This window comes from Cetorhinus maximus, chromosome 9 (genome assembly GCF_964194155.1).
Source record: "Cetorhinus maximus chromosome 9, sCetMax3.hap1.1, whole genome shotgun sequence".
Classification (NCBI taxonomy): domain Eukaryota; kingdom Metazoa; phylum Chordata; class Chondrichthyes; order Lamniformes; family Cetorhinidae; genus Cetorhinus; species Cetorhinus maximus.
In genome coordinates, this window is record NC_135887.1 from 107909610 (window position 1) to 107935026 (window position 25417).

Here is a 25417-nt window from a genome sequence, read left to right on the forward strand (position 1 = left end):
TGCATAAGTTTCAAGATTCAGGCGAAGTAAGCCATTCAGACAATACTTTGTGCTTGAAAAGAGACAACGTCTTCATTTAAAGAAAGGCATGATTTTGTTTTAATTTCAATGAGGGCTCCATAATGTTCCAAGGAGTTCATCCAGGTGAGTGGCTGAAAAATACAGACAAGGATTGGTCCTTATTTATTCTGTCTAATAATTTAGATTTTAGCAGAAAAATCAGCTTCAGTGGCCTGTGGGCCATGGACCCAACATAAACTTTGCATTTCTACAAGCAGACTGGTGTGCATTTGATACACATTGTCTGAAGTGAACAGCAACTTCATGACAAAATCTATTTGAAAAATCTGCACTTAAAACTAGAAAAATATGGGACTGAAAATTATAAGTTTGCGCAAGTTTCATTTCTTTCTCCAGCCATGCAAGGAGAAATGTATGTTCAGAGTATCAAATATATTTAGGAGTGAAAAATCAGTGGGTTTTACACAATTCAATGCAAGAAATACTCAGCGTATAGCACTCTTTTGAAAGCTGACTTAGACATCAGTGGTAACTACATACACCCAAATACAACATACCTCTATCCTTCCCTGTGGAGATACATTTGAAAATGACCATGCGCAAGTCCAACCCTTCCTGAAGCCAGATTTTGTCCATAATTTTGATCATTTGCAGTGCTAGCATGTCTTGTCGCAAATCTTCTCCAATCTGCACGCAAGAGAAAACAGAGGGTTTCAATGCTTCAATTACAGAAGCAAACTGAAATCTTCTTGATCAGTATCATTCAATTACTTAGAACTTGTGTATTGGGTTAAGCAGAAAGCTGGCATTGAGGGCATTATGTATAAAACTTGATAATGAGCATCCACAAACAAAAATTTTGAACCAGGTCTTTATCTTCATATTTCTTCCATACCAATATCAGTCGCTACAAAGTCCACAAAATTTCTCATGTCAATGGGCCAGAAAGTGGAAGGTTATGGAAGTACGCCAGCAACATGGAAATGAGCTTCTAAAATATGGAAGTGAGAATCATTTAACAATGGTTAGGAATTGGAATTCAAGACCTTGGTGAGAGTGAAAGATGAAACACCAGCAAAACTGCTGGTGCATTTGTATTAACAGACTTGCAGTCCCATCCACAATCTCTCAAATTCCTATTTCTTTCCCTCCAGAATTTCTATAAAAGTCCCACTGTAAACATTGACATACCTTAAACATAACATTGATTTCATCCCCCAGGGGGTCAGCATTCACCAGTGTTACCTTCAGCGGAACTGCATTGGAACTGAAGAAGGAACAAGCCTATATATATATATATAAAAAGGCACACAATCAGGAAAGAGGAAGTCATATTAATAGCCAAAAGCTTTAGAGGGAGACTCTTTGGCACTATCCAGAGCACAAAGCTAATGTCACATGAATTAAAGGACTTAACTGAAAGGCAGTAACTGACAATGCAGCACTCTCAATCTCTGCTCACACTTCAGTCCAGGACTAAGTGCTTTTGCTCATGACAGGATTCAAATTCAACTTATGAACTCAAGATTGCTACCAACTGAGTCAAGCAGCTTGCTGGAAGTTCTCTTCAGGTTGAGGAATGGTTGTATGGTTTAGATTAGTTAAACACAAGTGGGGAAAACTATCAAGGACAAGTGGGTGGAAAGTTAAAAGGAAAGACACAAACTGTGCTGCAGTTTACAAAAGGTGTTGAGAAACAGCACTAAAATACTGCAAATTTTAAAAGGTAGTGAACTACACTCAAGTTTGGTTTTGTACCCAATGTGTAATAAGTTAAACATTTACTGTAAAGGCTTAGACATAAGTTGTAGAAATCCTATACCAAATGACTACAAAATAGCACACAAGTGTACACATGCACTATAGATGCAGGTCAGTGGGCTCCATGTCAAGGTGTAGCTTGAATGTAGGATTTTAATTATAGTTGGCCTGGTAAGATATCATTCAAGGAGATGTTGAGACTCACTGTACAACGGGTTTAAAATAAAAAAAAGTTTTTCTAAATCATGACAGTCAGAATTTTTATTTCATACAATCTTAAATAGTCTGCTTTTAGATTTTCAGCAAAATACGATGTAGATTATATGGCAGAAAAAGGCAACACTTAAAAACATTTATTTAAGAGGATTAATCACAAGTATAATACATTGAAATGTCAGTTAAAAGTTGGTAGCAACTCGGTAACTTCCAACTCCGAAAAGATCACTGATCAAAAGCAAATTTATAGCAACTAAATGATTAATATCAGAGAACATAATTGAGGCTGAAAATAAACTTCAAATTCCAGGTGTTTCTGTGCAGCTGCCAGAATCATAGGTAGTCTACAAGGAAAGTTTAAAACAATGCACAAGTTGCATTATAAGATGGTTTTGATAAGTTATTGGATGTCTGCGTACCTTAACATTTAACTCTTTTGCCACTAGGCTTGGATTGAGGGGCAGGCGACATTTATATTTGAAGAATGACTGGACATGATCCATGCCTTCCTGAAGGACAACCTTTAAAACAAAGAAAACACTGATATTAGTAATTATGTGAAGTGACCTTACCCTTTACTGCTGGAGGGATTGATATGCTTGAAGAATATGGAATGAAAACCATCACTGGCTTTGTGCATTTTCTTGTAGAAGTATGGGTGAGAAAAGAATGAAGAGTGCAGTTCATTCGTTCCAAGACAGCTGTATATTTTCCTCCATTTGCTAATAAATGGGGCACTAGTGTAAAGCAAGATTTCCCCAATTCATATCACATCAGTGGTCTTGCACTTTTGCAAGCAAATCAGTGTTGCTGATTATCAGTCAAATTTAACACCATCAAATTTACCACAATGTCAACTGCCGCTGGGGTTTGGAGGGAGAGTGCAGACAATTGAGAGAAGGGTTATCAGCAAAAGGAAAAAGGGAGGTTTCCACATGCAAGAAAGGAACACTTTTACAGCCGAACTATAAAGAAGAATTGAATAGCTTTGGGTGAGAGGAAAAGGTTTTTCCCCAATTGCAAGAACCAGCTCAAACAGTATAACAATGCAGAAAAGTTAACTGTTTTTCCTGCAGCACAGCACTTACTGGCTGGAACTGGTATTTTGAAATATATAATTTGACTTGGAATCTTAAATACAAGATAATCAAAAAGTGCCACAGTGGAAAGAATGGAATAGCACAAAACAGCACAGTTGAGTAAACACTCCATTAGTGGGTAAAACTAAAAATCTCAGCAACTTAGATTTTATTAAAACATAAGATGGAAGATAGGGACTCTTGCAAAGAACATACCAGTTATGTTTGTTCTTACAGCATACATGCTAGTACACGTGTGCTGGAGATTAATGATTGGCTGGTCATCAGGAATGGTCATCTTCAAATAAAATCTGTGCAGGCTAGTCATCTGTTTGAAAGGGACAATTTTTCAAGGGGAATGGAAGAGAGAAAAAAAAAGAGTAGGAGGGGAGCATGTGACTAGTGTAAATACAAAGAACTTATTTCAATGCTCTTGCAGCCTTAATTAGCTTTTGCAATAATCTAGGCTACTGGTGAACTCAAAACATAACATCTTTAGAGCTAAGAACAGCATATTAAAAGTTTTTTTGATATTGATGCCATACCTGCCTTGTTGATCCACTGGCTTGGCGCACTTTTTCTGCTACCACTCCCAACTTCCGTACTAGTTTGGTCTGTTTTTCAAACTCCTTTCGCAAGCCTTGCCCACATACATATAGCAGGGCACCCAAAAGAAGTTCATAGCGCATTCCAAAATACGGGTCATGAAGTGCATCTTTCAATAGCCTATAAAATTAGAGTGGAATTAAATAAGGGCCTTTTGCAAATGATGAATACAAAGCCTCCAATAAGGTAACACAACTATAAGCCCCAAGCAGCTTGTTAACAGGGTTGATCTGCTAAGTTATGACACAGAGTCTGTATCACTCACTAAATAAACCTGCAGAACCAACAAGCTAATCACCGACCTCAGAAATGATCACCAGTTTAGTACTGTATTTCAAATTTTATAACGATAAATGCAAACAGAAAAATGAGGTTGGATTCAGCAGTATAAACAACAGGAGCTAGCTAATGTTTTCACCGTTAAGGATCCAAAATAACAGTGCCAGTATAAAAGCAGACCTAGACTACTGGAAAAAGACAGAATCTCTCCTTTGCAGACTCTGCAATTGGAATTAAACCTATTTTATTCAACGGATTATGGTGAAATAACTGCAATTGTTACAGCACGAGAGAATTTCACAACGTGGCCCTGTGGTGAAACAAAATACTATACACTTAATCCAAAGCTGCACAAGACAACTACATTGACCATTAAAGTGGATTTATTATCGAGTTTCACAGGTTTTGGTGCTGCCAGTCATGCTGCACAGGCTTTGTGCAGATTGTTGAAACCGCAAATTTATCTTTCCAGATTCACTTAATGGGCCACCAGGAATAGCTGAATTAAAAAAAAGAAAATGTTCTTGGTGGCCAGATTTAGCAAATTCAAGATTACTTTAAAGTTGCCACTGGGTGTGTAAAACCCACATCATCAGGAACTGGTGACACCAACACAGAGTTCCAAGTTAAATGTATGAGCAACCTGAGTGAACACACAGCTACATATGGGGTTTCGTGTGGAATTTGAAAATGATGAATCAATTATTACTAGCAAGTCATCACTGGTAGAGACTTCAACAGCCAAAATTAACTATCCCTTCAATGTCAGGCCAGTAGTTAATTTTTGCTATTAACCAAGTTAGTTGCTTTTATGGGCATGTTGGTGCTCATTAAGCAACAAATCTCCATGTTTGGAGTTTTTCTGGCTTTGTGCTAGTTTCTAAAAGACCTACAGTGTCTTTATTACTGGCTCCATAATCGGAATTCTTTGAGGAGGTAATTAGCAGGGTAGATAAAGGGGAACCAGTAGATGTAATACATTTGCATTTCCGAAAGGCGTTCAATAAGATACTGCATGCATGGCTACTTAATAAGAGCCCATGGTGTTGGGGTAATATATTAGCATGGATAGAGGATTGGCTAACTAACAGAAGGCAGAGAGTTGGGATAAGGGGGGCATTTTCAGGATGGCAACCTGTAACTTGTGGAGTGCGACAGGGATCAGTGCTGGGGCCTCAATTATTTACAATATACATTAATGGCTTAGATGAAGGAAGTGAATGTACTATTGCCAAATTTGCAGATGATACAAAAATAGGTGGGAAGGCAAGTGGCAAGGATGACACAAGGAGTCGATAGAGACAGGTTAAGCGAGTGGGCAAAAAAAGGTGGCAGATGGAATATAATGTGGGAAAATGGGAGGTTATGCGCTTTGGCAGGAAGAATAGAGGACCTGAATATTATTTAAATGGAGAAAGACTACAGAAGGCTGCAGCACAGGGGGGTTTGGAAATCCTTGTATATGAATCCCAAAAAGCTAACGTACAAATTCAACAGATAATAGGGAAGGCAAATGGAATGTTGGCCTTTATTTCAAAGGGAATGGAGTATAAAAATAGGGAAGTCTTGCTAAAACTATACAAGGCACTAGTTAGACCATACCTAGAATACTGTGAAGAGTTTTGTCCCCCTTATCTAAGGAAAGATATACAGGCATTGGATGCAGTCCAGCGAAGGTTCACTAGATTTGATTCTGGACTTGGAGGGATTTTCTTATGAGGAGAGGTTGAGTAGGTAGGGCCTGTACTCATTGGAGTTTAGAAGTATGAGAGGTGACCTTATTGAAACATACAAGATTCTTGGGGGACTTGACAGGGTAGATGCTGAGAGGTTGTTTCCCCTTGTGGGAGAGTCTAGGACCAGAGGTCGTAATGGGGTCGCCCATTTAAAACAGAGATGAGAAGGAATTTCTTCTCTCAAAAGAGTAGTCAATCTGTGGAATTCTTTATCACAGAGGGCTGTAGAAGCTGGGTCGTTAAGTATATTCATGGTGGAGATAGATTTTTAATCAGTAAGGAAATCAAAGATTATGGGGAGAAGGCAGGAAAGTGGAGTTGAAGATTACCAGATCAGCCATGATCTCATTGAATGGTGGAGCAGGCTCAATGGGTTGAATGGCCTACTTCTAGTCCTACGTATTATGGTCTAAGGCAATTGTTCACACTAGGTGTGAATGATTGTGGTTCGACTTCAAGTCTGGAGGAATATTGGAATATGAGATTAATGTCAGGAAACCAACCAAAAGCCGCTCAACTCAACAGCCATCAAAGCTGAAGTGCTGGGTTGTTTCAAGTTATTCAAAAAGGGGCAATTATGGCAAGTCAAATTTTCAAATAATCAACAGCAACTTGCATTAATATAGCTTTTTAATATTGTAAAATGTTCCAAGGTATTTCACAGACAAAGCTCGATCAAAAAAGTTTAAATATAGTCTTAAAGGAGGGGGAAAGAGTTGGAGAGGTTTATGAAGGGAATTCCAGCCCTCAGAATATAGATAATGAAGGGAGAACCACCAATGGTGGGGGAGGAAAAACATGTCCCAGATACCATCCTCAGATGCATGATTATTCATTGCTACAACTAATCAACAATTTAATTAACAAGAACATAGCTATATAGTGCCTTTAATGTCCCAAGAGGCATTATAAAACAAAATAAGAGACTGAGTCACATAAGGAAATATTAGGGCAAATGGCCAAAAGCTTGTTCAATAAGAAGGATTTTTATGGACTGCATCTTAAAGGAGGAATAAGATAGGGAGGCAGAGAGGTTTAGCAAGGGAATTTCAGAGGTTAGGGCCAAGGCAGTTGAAGGCCACCGGATGCTAAAAAAGCCAGAATTAGAGGAGCGCAGCTATCAGAAGGTTGTAGGGCTGAAGGGCAATACGGAGATAGGGAAGGGCCAGGCCATCATTATCAATTAGTCTACAACAGACCCAGATGATATGAAGAAAGCCCCAGTGCTGCAAACCTATGGAAATCACAAGTCCAAAGTTACCTCTTCCTCCCAAGCATGCCTCAAATTACTCATGTTGCATGTAAAATGTTATTCACAGAAATAAACTTAGCTAATTCAGATCTGAATGAACCAACACCAATAGTGTCTATTGTCTCCCTCGTGAACTTGTTCCATAGATTTATCAGTGAAATATTGCTTCCACAGGTTAGTTTTGAATGGGACTGGGGAATTTGTCAGATGCCAAAGGTGAAGAGTTCTGAGGGTTGTAAGGCTGGAGACGACTACAGATGTCTGGAGGGATAAGGCTCTGGAGAAATTTCAACACAATGGGAGTGGTGGTGGTGGTGGTGGGGCGGGGTGGGGGGGGAATTTGATGGACCAGAAGCCACTGCAGTTAAAGCCCAGGGTGATGGGTGAGCAAAACTCGATGTATGTTAGGATATGGGAAGAGTTTTGAATGAGCTCAAGTTTATGGAGGCTGGAAAATGGGAGGCCAGTCAGGAAAGCAATGGAATTATTGAGTCTGGAGATAAAAAGCACAGCTGAGGGTTTCAGCAGCATTATGGACAGAGGCAGGGATGGAGATGGGAGATGTCACAAGAGGTGGAAGTCAGCAGTTCTTGTGATGAAGAGGATATGGGATAGGGAGTTCAGATCAGGGTCAAATACGATGCTAAGGTTCCAAACAGTCTGATTTTGTCACAGACAGTGGCAAGGGAGGTGGTTCAATTGATGGTGAGGGGACCAGATTTGTAGCATGAGTTAAAGACAAATGGCTCCAGTTTTCCCAATGTTAAGTGAAGGACATTGTGGCTCATCCAGGACTAGATATCAGGGAAACAGGCTGACAACACAGAAGTGTGGAGGAGTAAAGAGAAATGGTGGTGAGGTAGGGTTGTTTGTTTGTCAGTATATATGTAGAAGCTGTTATCATGTCTTTAGATGATTTCACAGAGGAGTAGCATGTAGAAGAGAAATAGGAGGGGGCCAAGGATAGATCCTTAGTGGATTACAGGGTAACTGGGTAAAGCAGTTCCACTAAGCTGGAAACAGAGATGCTCGGGAAGGATGCTTGGTGGACATTTTTAAAAATCCATTCATGGGATGCAGGTGTCGTTGACAAGGCCAGCATTTACTGCTCGTCTCTATTTGCCCTTGGGGAGGTGTTGGTGAGTCACTTCTTGAACCACTGCAGTTCCTATGGTGTAGGTTCAACACAGTGCTGTCAGGGAGCAAGTCTTAGGATTTCGACCCAATGAAACCTGTAAGGCAGACAGGTCTAGAAGGCTGGCGAGGAATACTGGACTACAGTTACAGTGAATGTAATCTATAACGTTGATCAGGGCTGTTTAGGTGCTGTAACAGGGGCAGACATTCAAACATGGAATTGAGGGAAAAATGGACACTTCCTTGGGAGTAATTATTCTCAACAATCAAGACAGCACTTGATCTGGTATAACAGCAAGACTAATAAAACTATGTGCATGAAAGCATATCGTTTAGAGCTACACTGACAATTATGTACTCATGCCAAGGCAAAAAAAGAATGGATGTAAGATTTTACTACTATGCACCTGCATTCCTATGAGGACAGGTATTTGCTTTTGAATGCTGGTCTCGATATTCTTTTCATCCCTGCTGTGTTGTCAGGTGTTTCTGCTTTGGTCGATGCTAACTGATCTTGATGGAATTAATAGCCTTTCACAGGAGCTACACAGTCATTTCAGTTAAATGTAGTTTTGATTTCCAATTAATACTCAATACATTAGAATGAATTGAACTGGTTGATGCCACTATGTTGCTTTTTCTATTTATTTAACTATAGCTGGAAGAAAATCATTGTTGGATTTGGTGGGGGGGAAAGCTCTAAAAGCAGAGCTCTGATGAATGCTTATTCCAAGTAGATTAGCTAAGAAAGTAGCATTTGTTGAAAGCATAAAGGTATCTTCTTACCAGTACAAGTGGTGTGCTACACCAACATTTGCCAATGCTCGAGACAAAAGGAATTTCACTAAGGCATTGTCTAAATAACACTCGTGCTTCACAGCCTATAAAAATAAAACAGGTAACATTATTAAATCCCACTGTATTCTGGAAACACAAAATCACAACCTCCAAAAGAAAAATAGCATGAGCCCCATCGAGAGCTGCAGGGTACATAATCCAATAAAAGACTAGCTTAAAAATCAACTGAGTATCATTTGTGTGGTGTCTTGTCCTATTTCTACTTTAAATTGGAAATATACACAAGATTTTGAGCTTTTTGATGTCACTCAAATGTGAATTTGAATGCAACAAGATTAAAATCCCATAGGTACAATTCATGAAATCAAGTAAAGAAGAGTTGATAATTGATAGGGACAGAATAGACCACGCGCTCAGATCAACTTTGGCCAGTAACTGGACTGCACATGCACAGATCATTTAATCCAAGTTTTTCTTCTGTTGTGGTGCAAATAGGTAAATGAAAGCCAAAAAACAGACTTTTCATTATTCAAGGGCTTATCTACTAGATTAACTATAATTTATTAAATCCCTCTGCAAACGAGCACAAGAGTGACATCCGTGCTCTTTGCCCAACATTCAGATTAGCAGGCATTTGATGAAGAAATAATTCCAATATAGCAACTGTAAGCTTTTTGAAAGCAACAAGTCCATTTAATTGGAATTGATACTCAAACAAGGTCTGTTACTGTCTGTGTTGAAAATATGTTTAGAAAATTAACATATGAACATTAAATTTATTCATAAAAATGCTGAAAAATTCACTGCTTAACAGTAGAAGCCAGGTTTGATCCCTGGTCTATTTACATCACATTTAGGCTCACATGAGGAATAGCCACCTGGACTCAATATTACAGGCCTGGCGTGACCTATGGAACCATATCCTAATGAAGTCAATGCCTTTCAACTGGAACCAAGGCGGGGAAGAAAATTAGAGGAAAATAAACTAATTCAAGGCAAATACTCATTACAATTAAGTTTAAATAAGTCAGATCAAAATTCTTTTGTGGAATTTTAAAAGCAATCCCGTTGTTCAGAGCAGTGAACAAATTTAATTCAGGCCAACCAAGGGATCACAGCATCACTGCTGCTGAGAATTTGGTTTTTAACTCAGGCCAATTTCAAGCTAGTGCCACCTTCTCTGATGGTTTGTCCACAAAATGCCTTCAGATTAACCTGTATACAACAGGATGTGTATCAGGGAAACGCACAAGTTTGCACTGTTGAGTCTCCAAATGTTTCAGCTAACAAAGAAGCCATCAACATACCTCTACAAATTGAGGCAGATAATCAACCAGCTCATCGTCAGTCATTAGTTCTATCCAGTTCACTGCTGTACTTCGCACTTCTTGATCTGCAAACCTACAAAGAACCACTATGGTCAAAACTCCAAATATGCTGTTTAAACTACAGTTGAGACTTACATACAAATTAGGAGCAGGGGTAGGTCACTTCGCCCCTCGAGCCTTCTGCACCATTCAATAGTATCACGGCTGATCTGACTGTAATCCCTCACCTACATCCAATAACCTTTCACCCCCTTGTTAATCGAGAATCTATCTAGCTCTGCCTTAAAAATATTCAAAGACTCTGCTTCCTTTGCCTTTTAGAGGGAGTTCCCAAAGGCTCACTATCCTCAGGAAAAAGTTCTCATGTGTGTCTTAAATGGGCAACCCCATGTTCTTAAACAGTGAATCCTAGTTCTAGATTCTCCCAAAAGAGGAAACATCCTCTCCACATTGACCCTGTCAAGACCCCTCAGGATCTTAAAGGTTTCAATCAAGTCACCCCTTGCTCTTCTAAACTCCAGTGGATACAAGCCTAGGCTGTCCAATCTTTCCTCTTAAGAGAACCTGCCCATTCCTAGTATTTGTATTATCTTGTATTTAAGATTCCAAGTCAAATTATATTCTTCAGAATACCAGTACCATCAAAACTTACAGATGCAACAGAAAATTAACTACAAAGAACTGTGATTATAAATTTAAAAAGTCACTAGACATGACTCAAATACTTTTGTGCCATTTAATTCATGGGATTAAAGTGCATTTCATATGTACATCCCATTGTTCCCTTTCTTCTTCCTTCCTTGCCAGCTTACTTTTTCCCTCTTTTTGGGGATGCTTACTCCTTGGTATGATACTGTTCCATGCAGGACAGTCACCATCCAGTTGTTGTAGCCATTGTCACCACAAGGTGCTCCTAGATTGAGAGATGAGGGATTCAAGGCTGCTAAAAGTGATGGAATCAGTAATAACTTACAAAATATGCAGAAGCAAATTTATCAGTGCTGCTTTGTTTTTCCTCAAAGCGACTTGAATAGTTCAAAGGAATCCCTGGTACATATGATCGTGCGTGACCCAACACACACCCACCCACCAACCCCCCAAAAAAACTTGACTGAAGTTTTCTTATGAGTCACGTGATCTGATTGGATTTTGATTGTATGGCAGTTACTTCTCCATCTTTATTTATTTTGCATCACAGTTCCTTCAAGAAAAATAAAAGTGACACAAAGAGCACAATGGAGTTTTTTTTACACCATCATTCCAATCTACTGTTAAAGCCCTGGGCCATTCTGGGACACAGAGCTCTAGGGGGTTCCTCTAGTATCTTAACTACATGGTTTTGCTCTTACAAGAATAATGATTGTTGTCAAATGATTCGACCAGCACCGGCTTTATTACCGAGCTGTCATGTTCGCACTGATTGAATAGAGAACAGATCAGTATAGAGTATTTCAGATGCAGGCTTCTGTTTGGAAAACACTGCACAGTAAACAGAAGCAGGGCCTCTGGCTGATGTTTATCAGCAGCAGGCAGGGGAAAAACTAGGCTTATAATGCAGCTGAGTTTCTTTTTTTTAAAAAAGGGCTCACTTAGAATCCAGTAGTTCCAGGGCAGCGACAGGAGAGAGTGGTGTCCATTGATGGAGCAGAGAGTAGATCTCTGGTAGAGTATCCCAGTCCCAGCTTGGTGCACTAGCAAGTATCTTAGGAAGGCTGTTACTGTGGGAAAAACAATACTGTCTCTTATCCCACAAAAGTCCTTTATCTGCCTTGGAAAGTCTGTAGGTATAAAAAAAAGGAAGTCTGTTAGGACTATTACTTTCCCTATTCTCTTTTTAAATGCATATTACAATAAAAGCCAATCAGTTCCCCACCAAATGTTATTCTTTACTATCAAAGGTGTCAGCTTGCAGCAGTACAATTCTTTGGCTCTAGCTGAGGAATGTGTCCCCCAGGTGGTCTTTATAGAAGAGTTAGAACAACAACTATTGGGAGGCTCCTGGACTGTGGAAGGCATTAACAATCCATCCTGTTGCTATCCAATTAATGCCCCCACACCTGCTCTCCCCAGCAGGGGTCTCTACAAAACATTCAGAAACAACAACATATCAAGTTTGATGGCCTCAACTGACTCCATCTGGAAAGTCTTGGCATTTTAACTCAGGGAATCTGAGTCCTAGAAGCACTTCAGAACAAAGTAATGATTTGTTCCAGACACACTGATTAAGCAGTTCCCCAATATAGTTTCAATTTGCATCAGCAGAAATGCACTAAATAGGCTACTGAAGGTAAAATATAATGGAATGTACACATCTGCTTGCTGTGACAACTGTTTGAGGGAAAACAAACAACAATCAACTTCATACTGTTACGTTATGCATTTCTGTTCAGATGGTCATTCCCAGGAGTGTTACTAATTTCACAAGAGATCAAATAGTCTTGAAGCACCTGTTTACATTAAAACTGGAGTCAGTTAAAAAAGAATGCCAAGGACTAGCAGTTAAAAAGGACAAAATTGCAAGTAACCATGCATAATACATATCTCTGTAATAGAGATAAGTCTTAAGTGACCTCTTGCTGCTGAAACTTGTTGTATTTTTAATGTACACAATTAAGTAGTCTTTTCAAATGTGCAAATTATTTCAGACACTGGCAGTTGATGCATGCTGATACATTTTACATAAGCCTTACACTGACTACCTTAGCGAGAGTGAGAGCGAGCTGAGGCGCCAAGATCTTACATAAGTGTGCAAGGACACAATGAGGCACAATACATTACCACCCCAGGGTCATAAACACTCACTCAATCTACACACATGCAAGAAGAATTTCTACTTAAGATGATTACTGGAGAGCTGCTGCAATTATTCTGCTGGCACAACATAAATTAAGGCAACATATTTAGAGCCACATTGTACGCAACTAACTCATACTTGAAATTTAACATAATTATAATCTTTCATGTTTTTAATAAGGTTTTTAAAATCAGACATTTAGCCACTTACAGCAAGATGAAGCATTACATAGATAAACTGCAAAGCAGAAATCCTACCCAAAGTCAATAGTTAAGCATGCAGGAACCTGTGCAGATTTCAAGCAGGCTTAAATACAGTATACATTTCCAGATCAGTCCCTCACATTACAACTATATCAGGAAATTCTAAAGAACTCAAATGTTTGCTCAATGTTTGGCACCATTTTTATTAGAAAAAATTACCGACATCACCCATGACGACAAAAAATAGAAGGAAGGAAGGAAGGAAGGAAATAGATATGCAGTAGTTCTGTTACAAGAAACTGGCCTTTAATTTGGAAAATGATGCAGTGAATTTATCCCTGGCTCCAATTACTCTTCCTTCCTCTAGCTCAGGAGTCTGTTTTTGTTCTACATCTGATCCATTTCAGATCAGCTAACTCAGCAGACCAGAAACTGAACTTGGGACATTCTGGCCTGTCTGGTTTAATATGCTGCTTTTACTAAGAGTGTTCTGGAGAGTGGCCCACTTTTTTTTGTCCTTGAAGGAAGCCAGCCTAACATACATTCTGCCTTTTTGAAGTAGGGTTAATCTTTGCAGGATCGAGATTTAAAAAAAAGTGTTTTCTTCATTAAATAAATTTGAGATTATCAACCAAGTAAAACTTTGAAATAATTTATTTTTGAAACTTGGGCCAGTACATCTGGATACTATTTCACCTCTGTTTAACAAACTGATAACTGCAGTTTCTTATGAACACCACTTACCACATTTGTAGTGCTTCATTTATTCAGAACACGCAATAGTGTACCTAAATTAACACAACCTTTATAAACTGAACTTTTAAACATGTTGCCTTCAATGGGATCCTATATATGGTAACAAAATCAAAATGAAATCAAAAACGTGCCCACAGGAAAACCTACTCAAATGTCAAATCTTTGGCAAACAACTCAAGAAGCTGTTTCTGGAAACCTTGATCCAGTGTTTCAAACCCAAGCTCAACCACTCGGCTGGGTTGTGGAGGGCAGTAGACAATATCAAAGGCAAAGGATGGAAAGTCCACCTAAATTAAAAATGAAACAATATATTAGAATCTGTTTCTTACTGTTATCTGTTGTACATAAAGCAGACAAAAGATAACGTCTGTATTAAAAAGACAGCTGTAGCAGTTCAGCTGATCCAAAGTTCAGGATTCTACAGCTTGACCAGTATGCGTCTTTTGCCAGGAATTTATGCAGAGGGCCAACATGAAAGCTACCAAATGCAGACGGTGCAGGTTCTCTAACAATTTTTGCTCCTATATAATTAAATATGAAAAATATGCTTTAATTAGATGAGTTCCCTTGCATTCACATCCTGGTAAAATATTGATCACAACTGAGACAACACAGACAGCTATCATTATTTTCTGTGCAGAGTTGTACGAAGATCTAAAGCTAAGGTGTATAAAAAGCCAAATAAAAAAAAACTTTGCTAGATGGGCACAATAAATCCAAAATATACAAGCAAATTTTATGTCGCAAATTTATGGGTAACCAAGTTAAAATTTGTCCCTGGCTACAGTGACATCAACTGGTTTAATGCAGTTAAATTCTATGTAGCCGTGCTCTTTCCTTCCGTATCGGTCTCAATCTCTGCACCCTTTGACAAGGTCAATCATGCCATTCTTCACTGCCCAGCTGAGGTGGACCGGTGTCATCTGGTCCCACTCCTGTCCATCTATTCATAATCAGAATAACTCCTACAATGGCTTATACTACCATAGTAAGAATCCTGAGAAATCCCTACATCTGGCTTTCTTGCTAATTAGTGAGATCTAATTTAAGTACTATGACTGACTGATTGTAAATTAGAGTGTCTTCACTAGGTGCAATATGATGATGCTTATGCCGAACTATATTTTTTTAATTCCTATTGTGATATACTCTGGGTAAAAGCGGCCGAGGGGTGACTTGGTTGGCCTTCATTGATCACTTTTGGCCTGAAAAGTTTGAAAGGAATCAGCAGAAATTCAAGCCAAATGGGAACACAGATAGGCTGTTGTACGAGAACTAAAAGAACTTCAGCAGAATTCCAGGCTCAGAAGTAAGTGGAGCTGAGAAAAAATAACTGATTACCAAGGCTGTCATGTTCTTATTGCTTTAGTCAAGCTTGGCATTGGAAAGTTTACAAGCTGAAAGGAGCCTGAGTGTGGGAAGTCAGAGATTCTTAGGCTCAGCCCTAGCCTGGGTGGACAGATGGGTACAGGGCAACTTTTCTAAATAGGCCAATCAAATAACACCAAGTTGACGTTTAGCTTAAGCTGGCTTCCATATAATTTCTTTACACAGCAAAGCCTAAGAAAGGATTCCTGAGCAGAGAGAGTAGAGGTGTTCAGCCAGAGGATTGAGACTGTCCCGCAGTTGAACCCTTGAGGAAGGATGGGCTGGTGGAAAGATCACATATGCCCATGACGCATTGACTGGTGAGACATTGCCTGGGGCACAACCATTGGGAGCAGTCACGTGCAGATTGCTTTTCTACCTCGGGTGTAGTGGGAATGCTGTTTTCCTTTGATACTACTGCTCAGATGTGCCAAGTTTTACCTATACTGAATAAAAATCCACATATTAAAAAAACAAATGTCTTATCACTTCTGACTTGTCACTTATGTTGAAATTTGGGGCTGTTGGAGGCAATTAACCCTTCACTCTCAAGTTCTGAAATGATTCAAAGTTATCTCCTTATTGGTGACAGTGGTTGTATTTTATCCAAGAGCAAAACCACTATTAGTCAGACACACAATCAATCAGTTTCCTGTTGCCCCAAATTAGACTGCATGCACCTACTGCATCCCTTCTACTACTCCTGATCCTAAGCAGAGCATTCAACCCCATTTCTTCCCCATCAAGACAGCCTGCTTCCAGCTTAGTAATATCATCAATCTCTGCTATGCTCTACGCATCTATTGCCAAAACCTTCATCCAATCTTTTTCTACCTTCAAACTCAACTATTTCAAAGGTCACAAACCCCTTCTAGACTTGGGCTTCCCATCAATGCCATTCCCTCTACTCCCAATTCCCAGAATTATTTAAAAAAAAATGATCTAACTCCCTTTCATGCAACTTTTAACATCTTTGCCTCAATGAAAGATTTCATGTTCCAATAGCCCTGAAGTTAGGGAGTATGATGAATAAAGTGGACTTCCCATTTGTCCTTCTAGCAACAATCTTTCACCATTTACTCTCTCAAAACACTTCAATCTTGAAAATCTCAATTGGACCTCCCCTCCCAGATCGCCTCCCATGAAGAAAACCCCCATGTTTTGAGCATTTCGTGTGACCAAATTTAACCATTACAATCATTTCTCAATGCAAGCAACTGCACCCAGTAGTTTATTACAGCTGAATCTATAATGTTTCACAATCAACTTGTCAAAGGGAAACAGAGACAGAATAAATCAGTTCATTAGATAAAACACTGTGTAAAAATGTTTCTTTAAATATTTGTTTAAAAAATCCCAAACCATCAAGAGTTGTTTGTGGAAAAGCCTGGGTACTACTTGAATGCATCGACTGTTTTGAGCATAAAAAGCTTGGGCCAAGTTGGTCAACATTGTTTTGAATGTACTATCACACAAATGCAGAGAGAACCATCAGTCAATTTAACATGGTTAGTGTGATGGGATACCTGCAACAATATAAATTTCCTCAGTCTTTCAGGAAATGACTACATTCAGCTGAGATATTTATCCCCATAATTGATCTCATCGATATCTAGTTTTGGATGTTCAATAGTCAGAGAGCTTGGTTTAGTTACAGTCATTCAGTCTTTTAATGTTTAATTTGCCTCTAAACAAATCTTGCTCTCCATGATATTAGAAAACATTAAGTCAGCAGCTGACTTAATAAGTAGAAAAAGAATTGTATGAAAAAAGTACATTTTTGAGCTGAAAATATAACAGCTTTAGGATGTTAAATCTCTCAGCTTCAACTGCCAAAAGGATTTAACTGACCAAATTGCTGAACTCACTTGCAATACAATTCTTTCCATCGAACTCCCTTTTTTGTTGATAGTCCCACCACTTGGATTCACAAGGATAGATGTACATAGGCTAAGCAGTTTTGTTCCACTTGTCAACACCCTTGTCATGAAAGAGAAAGAGAGAGAAAAGAGATACAAGAGGAAAAATGTTTAAGTGTCAAATATAATATAGTGTGAAGAGAGGCACTTCCCCAAATTGTTGTACGTTGGACCACAATCTAGCATAGCATTTCCATGAGAGGGAAAAGGAGAAATGATTCTTACCGCTTAAAGTCAAAGAGAGGCATGGCGACTCGACCAAGGTACTCTGGTCCCTTCCGCTGTTTGTTAGAATCTGGCGATCCAGCTGCTGAAGGATTTAGAACTCCATACAAACTAAGACTTAGTACCAATTCAAGGGGCAACTGTGTAATCTGAACAGGGAAGCTGATTCTGGAAGGTGAAAACGAATCAAAAGGTTGTTAAGGCAATATAAATATTGCAGACAATACTTATTTAAGCATTGTGAAGCTACTAGATTAGTCAGATTGGAAGCTGTAGAAAAATGGATAATGACAATTATCTCAAGAATTTCAATATTGTCTCTACTGATAAATTGAAATCTGATTTTAAGTTACTTTTCTGATGACAAAAATACTTGATGGGAATGGAATAAAAACTCCTCTGCCAAAAAAAAACAAATGAAACAAATGAGGTAAATCAGTTTCATAGGGAAACCTGAACTTTGTTATACAAACATTTTGGTGTTGGTAAAAAGGTAGAGATAAAACAATGGATGGAAATACATTTAAAAATAATGGAAATATATGGGAAAAGAAAAATACCTCATCTTCCGACTAGGTGCTTTACAGCCTTCCGGACTGAAATATTGAGTTGAACAACTATAGATCATGAACTCTCTCCTCCATCCCCACCCCTTTTTCCAATAATTTATACATATATTTTTCTTTTCCCACATATTTCCATTATTTTTAAATGTATTTCCATCTATTGTTTTATCTCTACCTTTTAGCTTATTTCGATTCCACCCCCGCCCCCCCCCACCCCCTCAAGGGATATCTGTCCCTTGCTCGTCCTGCTTTCCACCCTCAATGTCCCCATTAGCACATTTCTTAGCTAACATCACCACCGTCAACACCTCTTTGTCCTTTTGTCTATGACATCTTTTGGTAATCTCCACCTATCACTGGCCCTCTATCCAGCTCTACCTGTCCCACCCCCCCCCTTAAACCAGTTTATATTTCACCTCTTTTCTATTTTTCCTTAGTTCTGATGAAGAGTCATTCGGACTCGAAACGTTAACTGTGTTCCTCTCTGCAGATGCTGTCAGACCTGCTGAGTTTTTCCAGGTATTTTTGTTTTTGTTGCAGTCTAAATTAAGCCTGGTGCAAAACATTTTTTAAAACCAGGGAATCTGCTCAACCTTTAAGGAATTTTATCAATTTGCTTTTCCATGCTTCGCGTTGGGAGAAATAGCACGTTTATCTTCGATAACATTAAAACTTAACCAGTGCAATTCTGCATACTTTCCCAAGCATGAATGGTAGCAACTCCTTTGTCACTGAACACATTAGTGCTCTCACCTGCCAGCAAGTTCAGGGAAATGAAACCTGAAGTATGACCAATCAATTATTTAAAAGGAAACAGCTGAACTGGTGCTCATTGAAGATACAGGTTGATAACTCTCACTACACAACATTGCTAGATCAAAAGGAAGCCCATAGATATCTGTCCACAGTTCTTTTTAAACCTTTTGTTTGTTCAAAATCTGGGCATTATTTCAGCAGAAAATAGTAGAAAACCACAGGTAGCTAGCCAAAAGCTCGCAAAGTGACTTTAGAGAACATCCTCTATTAACTCAATAGAAGTGACTATTTTGCCAATGAGAGCATTTTGATTCATTCAGTCTGCACCCAACTGGAGTAAAGTCATCTGTCACAAGGAATTGATTTTCACTCATTTTTCTATTTATCATCACTTCCAACAAGTTGTCCTCTCTCTTTCCCATCTGTACTTTCATCACCGCAAAACAGCATCAAAGGTCAAGCTGCACTGACATTTCACAACAATTTGCTAAAAGCATAAGAAAATCTCATTTAAACATGTGAATTTTAAATAAAATCATAAACCTGATATTTTTGAGCAAATGTGGAAGTAGTCAGTAAATTATGAATATGCTTTTGGAATATTGAATTATAGGTAGCAGGTTGCAACTTAAAATGGATAGGAAAGAATAGCATTTCAGCTTTCGATACTGACAACACACTTGCAACTAGTTATGCCTTCAGGCCAAAGGAAAACTAAAACTAAAGTTGGTAAAGTAGTATGTCAATTATCGTGAACAAGAATCATAATTTATTTAAATCCCACAAGATATCTTTGAGTTCCAATTCACCTCTTAGCCAAATAGCTATCAACAGAACTAAAACATGAGTTTTTTTTTTCTTCCATATCCCGCAACCTTCCCCACCCCACTCTACTCTCTCATATCATGGTTCTATGGTTGTCTTTTTGGTACCTTATCCAGCTGATCATTCTTCACACATGAGCCTGCACGGTCAGCAAAGCAGACGATTCGACGGTATTAAAGCTGAGCCCAAACCAGACCTCACCCAACACACAAACGTGAACTTTCAAGCAAAATGCTACTGAATAGTGAGCATGAACATGAACCATGGCTAATTTCTTCTCAACAAATTTTACAGATGCTGAGGCCATCTGTAGTGTCCCAGTTGGTGTAAAATATCTCAGCATATAGCAATTGAACCTGCAACTTCCCATTCTTTATGGTTTTGTACTACACCAGCCAATATTTTTAACCTGTAAGACCATCAGGGCAACCCAATGCTATTTCAATAGGAAAAAATTAAAGTTGCATGCATTGCTAAAATGGTTGCAGAAACATTCAGCAGGTGTGCACTTCTACTCCACCAGGGAGTCAAAGTCGAGCAGATTGACTAAAGTAGCAATTTCCGACTAACTTTTTATTCCAATTTTGATTTATTTACCGGACCCCATTTAATTCACATAAAAGCAAAGAAAATACTCACAGTTCATCCCACTTGATGTGGTAGAAAAAGCTGCGATATGTCCCAACTTTCTTAGATTGCACTGGTTTAAAAAGATCTTTTCCATTGTGTGTCAATGAACACATTAGAAAGTATTTCTCAAAACTGAGGAAAAAACAAGCACCAATTATCAGCAGAGTTACATTAAATGAAGTACATTTCTGACAGTTTTAGCCTTGGAAAAAAAATCAAATTGTTAATAGGGCTGTAAGTGAAAATTAGACAGTCCTACATACAATGTAGTGCATTAAGAACATCTAACCAACTGCGATATAGTATAAGAATCTCATGATAGATATGGTCAGTCACAAAACATTAATTATAGTTCAAATGTGAACTGCAATTACTCGACAATTTCTAAGTCTTTTTCAAAACTCTCATTTCAAGTTCCCACCACGTGAACCACGTGACCCCTTGTTAACATATTTTGGATGGGTGCAAATCCCTAGCCTGGGAGAGAGGGAAGTGACACACTCCCAGACCTCTGCCAAAAAAGCTTTTGAATCGAGTATCATGGTGATATGTAAAGGCAGCTGGAAAGGGGGTGAGGGGGTGGGGCATGCAATGGAACAGAAGAAACTCTCCTGCAAATTTTTCCTGGCTTAGCCTACTTCCTTCCTTACTCACATAGCAGTTTCCTGCTGCGCAAGTTTAATAATGCAATATATTTAGATCCCAATACTCCACATCAGTGTACTTTCCCATGGATAACAATTTTAAATGGGAAAACCATTTGTGTAAATTGGATCAAGTACAAGTAGTAAAGGCCCCAAATTTGAATTTATGTTAAGGTGAAATACTTAAGCAAACTCTTGCCTTCCAGGGCACTGTCAGAATGCGGTTTGACCAACATGAATCATGAAAATGCTGCCAACTGTGCAGCTGAAATTAGATATTTACAAAAATACCTCTCACAAAAATGTTGAATTTCTGTATTTTAGAGCTTTATGAATGGTCAGCCCCATACATTCTTGGTAAGGGATATGGGGAGCTAGATCTAAATCTGTACTTCAAGATGATTGTTTAGAAACAATTTTGCAGTTCACTATAAAAGCAGCATTATATTAAAAAAAACAAAAATTCAGGGTCAAGCTATTAAAGCATTTGATCTCATACCTCAGTTCATCAAAACAACTAATAATCCTGTTAGTCCTGTTAAATGGAAACCTGGTGCCATTTTTTTCTAAGTGGGCACGGTTGACTCTACTGCTCCAAGTGCACACTACTTATTTCTCAAATGTCATCATGTGGTCGCAGGACCCTACCTTCTGCCTGACCACTTCAAAGTTGTTTAAGTAATAGGACAACACTGAGCCTTGTGCTCGAATTCAGTAAATTATAAACTGTGGAGCCAAATACTATGGTGTTCATCATTGAGGTACTATAGCCCTTTAGATATAGTAACAAAATTCAACACCCTTCTGCCACTACATATGCTAGGACTTCAACTCTAATGCTTAATGTGGTCAACCTGGACACTGGGAAAGGAAAATGCTGAAGTCAGGTTTTGTGCCACAAACAATGGAAATGGACTTTTTAAAAATCCCCAGCTCTAACTTTGCCTACTACACTGCAATGGTGTGTGTTACATTTATGATAATCATACTGCTCTAAAGAAAAATGTTTCTCATCTTAAACAGCAGTGCAGAGGAAATACTTGTCAAACACAACCTGCCCATAATGGAATGAAAATGCTCTTCATTGTTTTTTTGCAGTAGATTTTGTTATTACATAGGAAGCACATAGTTAATGCAATACAATGGATAAAACACTAAAAATCATATTAAACAGAGAAAATGCCTATAAAACAATTATATTGCACATCTTACAATATGAATGAACTTTTTCTGCATCATAGCAGCACAGTTTGACTGCAGTTCTGTTCACCAAAGGTCAATTCAAAATCAGGGGGATCAACTCCTCTAGCTAGTTTTGCATTTAACACTAGTTACAGTACTGCTGGAATTTTTTGAAGTTTAAAGTAAGGTTGGAAAATTCACCAGCAACCAGACACTAGTGAACAGCTTGTATTTATATAATGCCTTTTAACAAGGTAAAATGTGCCAAGCACCTTCACAGGAGACAAGCACCATCAGTGCCACACACAAATACAATAAGCCTGATCATAAGACCATAAGACATAGGAGCAGAAATTAGGTCATTCGGCCCATCGAGTCTGCTCCGCCATTCAATCATGGCTGATAAGTTTCTCAACCCCATTCTCCCGCCTTCTCCCCGTAACCTTTGATCCCCTTACCAATCAAGAACCTATCTATCTCGGTCTTAAATACACTCAATGACCTGGCCTCCACAGCCTTCTGTGGCAATGAATTCCATAGATTCACCACTCTCTGGCTAAAGAAGTTTCTCCTCATCTCTGTTCTAAAAGGTCTTCCCTTTACTCTGAGGCTGTGCCCTCGGGTCCTAGTCTCTCCTACTAATGGAAACATCTTCCCCATGTCCACTCTATCCAGGCCTTTCAGTATTCTGTAAGTTTCAATCGGATCCCCCCTTCTAAACTTCATCAAGTATAGACCAGAGTCCTCAAATGTTTCTCATATGTTAAGCCTTTCATTCCTGGGATCATTCTCGTGAACCTCCTCTGGACCCTCTCCAGGGCCAGCACATCCTTCCTGAGATACGGGGCCCAAAATTGCTCACAATATTCTAAATGTGGTCTGACCAGAGCCTTATAAAGCCTCAGCAGCACATCCCTGCTTTTATATTCTAGTCCTCTTGAAATAAATGCCAACATTGCATTTGCCTTCCTAACTACCGACTCAACCTGCAAGTTAACCTTAAGAGAATCCTGGATTAGGACTCCCAAGTCCCTTTGCACTCCATACTTCTGAATTCTCTCCCCATTTAGAAAATAGTCTATGCCTCTATTCTTTCTACCAAAGTGCATGATCTCACACTTGCCCACGTTGTATTCCATCTGCCACTTCTTTGCCCATTCTCCTAACCTGTCCAAATCCTTCTGCAGCCTCCCCGCCTCCTCAATACTACCTGTCCCTCAACTTATCTTTGTATCATCTGCAAACTTAGCCAGGATGCCCTCAGTTCCTTCATCTAGATCATTAATGTATAAAGTGAAAAGTTGTGGTCCCAACACTGACCCCTGCGGAACTCCACTAGTCACCGGCCGCCACCCTGAGAAGGAACCCCTTATCCCCACTCTCTGCCTCCTACCAGACAGCCAATCTTCTATCCATCCTTGCCTCTAACACCATGGGCTCTTATCTTACTGAGCAGCCCCCTGTGCGGCACCTTGTCAAAGGCCTTCTGGAAGTCCAAGTAGATAACATCCATTGGCTCTCCTTTGTCTAACTTACTCATTACCTCCTCAAAGAATTCTAACAGATTTGTCAGGCATGACCTCCCCTTGATGAAACCATGCTGACTTTGCCCGATTTTACCATGCACTTCCAAGTATTCTGAAATCTCATCCTTAATAATGGACTCTAAAATCTTACCAACGACCGAGGTCAGGCTAATCGGCCTGTAATTTCCCGTCTTTTGCCTTACTCCCTTCTTAAACATGGGGGTTACATTAGCGATTTTCTAGTCCTCTGGGACCCTCCCTGACTCCAGTGATTCCTGAAAGATCACCACTAACGCCTCCACTATCTCTTCAGCTATCTCCTTCAGAACTCTGGGGTGTAATCCATCTGGTCCAGGTGATTTATCCACCTTCAGACCTTTCAGTTTTTCTAGCACCTTCTCCTTGGTAATGGCCACCATACTCACCTCTGCCCCCCAACTCTCTTGAACTTTGGGGATGTCACTCGTGTCTTCCACTGTGAAGACTGACGCAAAGTACCTATTCAGTTCCTCCGCCATTTCTTTGTTCCCCACTACTACTTCTCCAGCGTCATTTTCCAGCGGCCCAATGTCCACTTTTGCCTCTCTCTTACCCTTTATATATCTAAAAAAACTCTTGCAATCTTCTTTTATATTACTGGCTAGTTTACCCTCATATTTAATATTCTCCCTCCTTATTTCTTTTTTAGTTGTCCTCTGTTGGTCTTTGTAGGCTTCCCAATCCCCTGGCTTCCCACTGCTCTTCGCCACATCGTATGCTTTCTCTTTAGCTTTTATGCTGTCCCTGACTTCCCTTGTCAGCCATGGTTGCCTCGTCCTCCCTTTAGTTTGTTTCTTCTTCCTAGGGATGAATTTTTGCTGTGTCTCCCAAATTACTCCCAGAAATTCCTGCCATTGCTGTTCCACTGTCTTTCCTGCTAGGCTCATCTCCCAGTCAATTCTGGCCAGCTCCTCCCTCATGCCTCTGTAGTTGCCTTTATTCAACTGTAATACTGTTACATCTGATTCCAGCTTTTTCCTCTCAAATTGCAGGGTAAATTCTATCATATTATGGTCACTTCCTCCTAAGGGTTCCTTCACCTTAAGCTCCCTTATCAAATCTGCCTCATTACACATCACTAAATCTAGAATTGTCTGTTCCTTTGTGGGCTCCACCACAAGCTGCTCCAAAAAGCCATCTCGTAGACATTCCACAAATTCCTTTCCTTGGGATCCACTACCAACCTGATTTTCCCAGTCTACCTGCATATTGAAATCCCCCATGATCACTGTAACCTTGCCTTTCTTACACACCTTTTCTATCTCCTGGTGTATCTTGTGCCCCACATCCTGACTACTGTTCGGAGGCCTGTACATAACGCCCATTATGGTTTTTTGATCATCACAATCAGATGCATAAATGCAATAATCCACACCAAGAAGGGGAAGAGAATTATGCAGCCAAACATGAAGAACTCTGAAAACGTAAAAAGTGTCTTTTTACAAGATTTACAGCGAACAGTGTCAAGTGATGAAGCAATAAGTGAAGTCTCTGCCACCCCACAATGGGGTGAGCAGATTGGAATTAACATTTGATGAAAGTTCATCAGTCTGAAACATCAACTCTTTCCACAGATGCTGCCAGGTCTGTGTTTTTCCAGCATGTTTTGTTTTTATTTCAGATTTCCAGCATATGCAGTATTTTGTTTCTGAATAGACTGCAAGTGGCCTGGAAGCATGCACTACTCTACACTCATTAGCCTGCCTGTGGAGCTCCCAGGCCAGAGATAAAATTCTGGGGCAGGGGGAAGAAAGAGGGAAATTACTGGCAA

The 25417-nt window shown here is 39.4% G+C and overlaps 1 protein-coding gene across 2 annotated transcripts in view; it reads right to left on the bottom strand.

The window, feature by feature from the left end:
• pik3c2a (phosphatidylinositol-4-phosphate 3-kinase, catalytic subunit type 2 alpha) overlaps nt 1-25417 on the bottom strand; it is a 124279-nt gene that overhangs the window by 21169 nt on the left and 77693 nt on the right. For both annotated transcript variants that reach the window (XM_078549295.1, XM_078549296.1), the window contains exons 12-22: nt 20265-20387; nt 17479-17646; nt 17203-17314; nt 14114-14253; nt 11803-11991; nt 10193-10286; nt 8874-8968; nt 3623-3803; nt 2418-2519; nt 1213-1305; nt 579-708 (exon numbers count right to left, since the gene is read on the bottom strand). In XM_078549295.1, the coding sequence (XP_078405421.1) occupies nt 579-708; nt 1213-1305; nt 2418-2519; nt 3623-3803; nt 8874-8968; nt 10193-10286; nt 11803-11991; nt 14114-14253; nt 17203-17314; nt 17479-17646; nt 20265-20387 (1427 nt within the window). The remainder of the gene's footprint in view (nt 1-578; nt 709-1212; nt 1306-2417; nt 2520-3622; nt 3804-8873; nt 8969-10192; nt 10287-11802; nt 11992-14113; nt 14254-17202; nt 17315-17478; nt 17647-20264; nt 20388-25417) is intronic.